At 43.2% G+C, this 739-nt stretch overlaps 1 protein-coding gene across 1 annotated transcript in view; it reads right to left on the bottom strand.

The window, feature by feature from the left end:
- Positions 1–402, bottom strand: part of LOC109464786 (fibrinogen-like protein A) — a 7,067-nt gene extending 6,665 nt beyond the window's left edge. Inside the window, exon 1 of the mRNA XM_019761859.1 lies at positions 38–402. Within this exon, the coding sequence (XP_019617418.1) occupies positions 38–233 (196 nt within the window). The 5' untranslated portion in view covers positions 234–402. The remainder of the gene's footprint in view (positions 1–37) is intronic.
- Between the last annotated feature and the right edge of the window lie 337 nt (positions 403–739).

The following is a 739-nucleotide window of genomic DNA, read 5'->3' as shown; positions in this document are numbered from 1 at the left end:
TTAAAAAAACTTTTATGACATGTCATAGTAAACGTACCTTCAGACCCACACGTCCTTCTCTGGGAAAGTTGCTCCACTGCGATTTTGAGTTTCTCTAGCTCTGCTCGAAGTGCGTCGCCATTCCCACAATACACCACCGGGCTACACACACATGTCTCGTCTGACGACTGGGCAGAGCGCAGGGACACGAACGTAACAAGTAACACCAGAAGACTGAGAAAACGCGACGCCATGGTGCGAAATGCTTCCTTGTAGGCAAAGAAAACGCTGCCAACTGTAACTATGCCCAGAAGGAAGTATTCCGCTTAGAAATTACAACGTCATTATATACCGTGCGGCTGACGTCACTGTCAAAACGGTCACTTCCGTTTGTGTTTTGTGGTACCTGGCACCGGACGTTTATACCAATCCTACACACCGAAGAAGCGCAAATTTAAATAGAAAAGCGCGTAAAACCGATACATAAAAGAAGTACTACATCTTTGCCTAATTCGTATGCCACATATAATTGCATGGCCTTTGGCAAAAAAAAAAATCAAATCTGAATGGTGTGCCATGGAGCAATGTCTCACTAGCACGGCCTTGGCTTGAACCAGCCGGAAGGGTGGAAGATTTCTGAGAACCTTAGGTTGCGAAAGGCAAAAAAAATACAAAATTCTAGATATTTCATAGCGTCTCTCTGAATTCGTGTTTTTATAAAAGAATCGAAATTACAGAATCTGATGTAGAAAATGAAACA

Source organism: Branchiostoma belcheri, unplaced genomic scaffold, assembly GCF_001625305.1.
Source record: "Branchiostoma belcheri isolate BF01 breed outbred unplaced genomic scaffold, Haploidv18h27 scaffold140, whole genome shotgun sequence".
Taxonomy (NCBI): Eukaryota; Metazoa; Chordata; class Leptocardii; order Amphioxiformes; family Branchiostomatidae; genus Branchiostoma; species Branchiostoma belcheri.
Note: the sequence above shows the minus strand (reverse complement) of the source record. Positions and strands in the feature narration are given on the sequence as shown.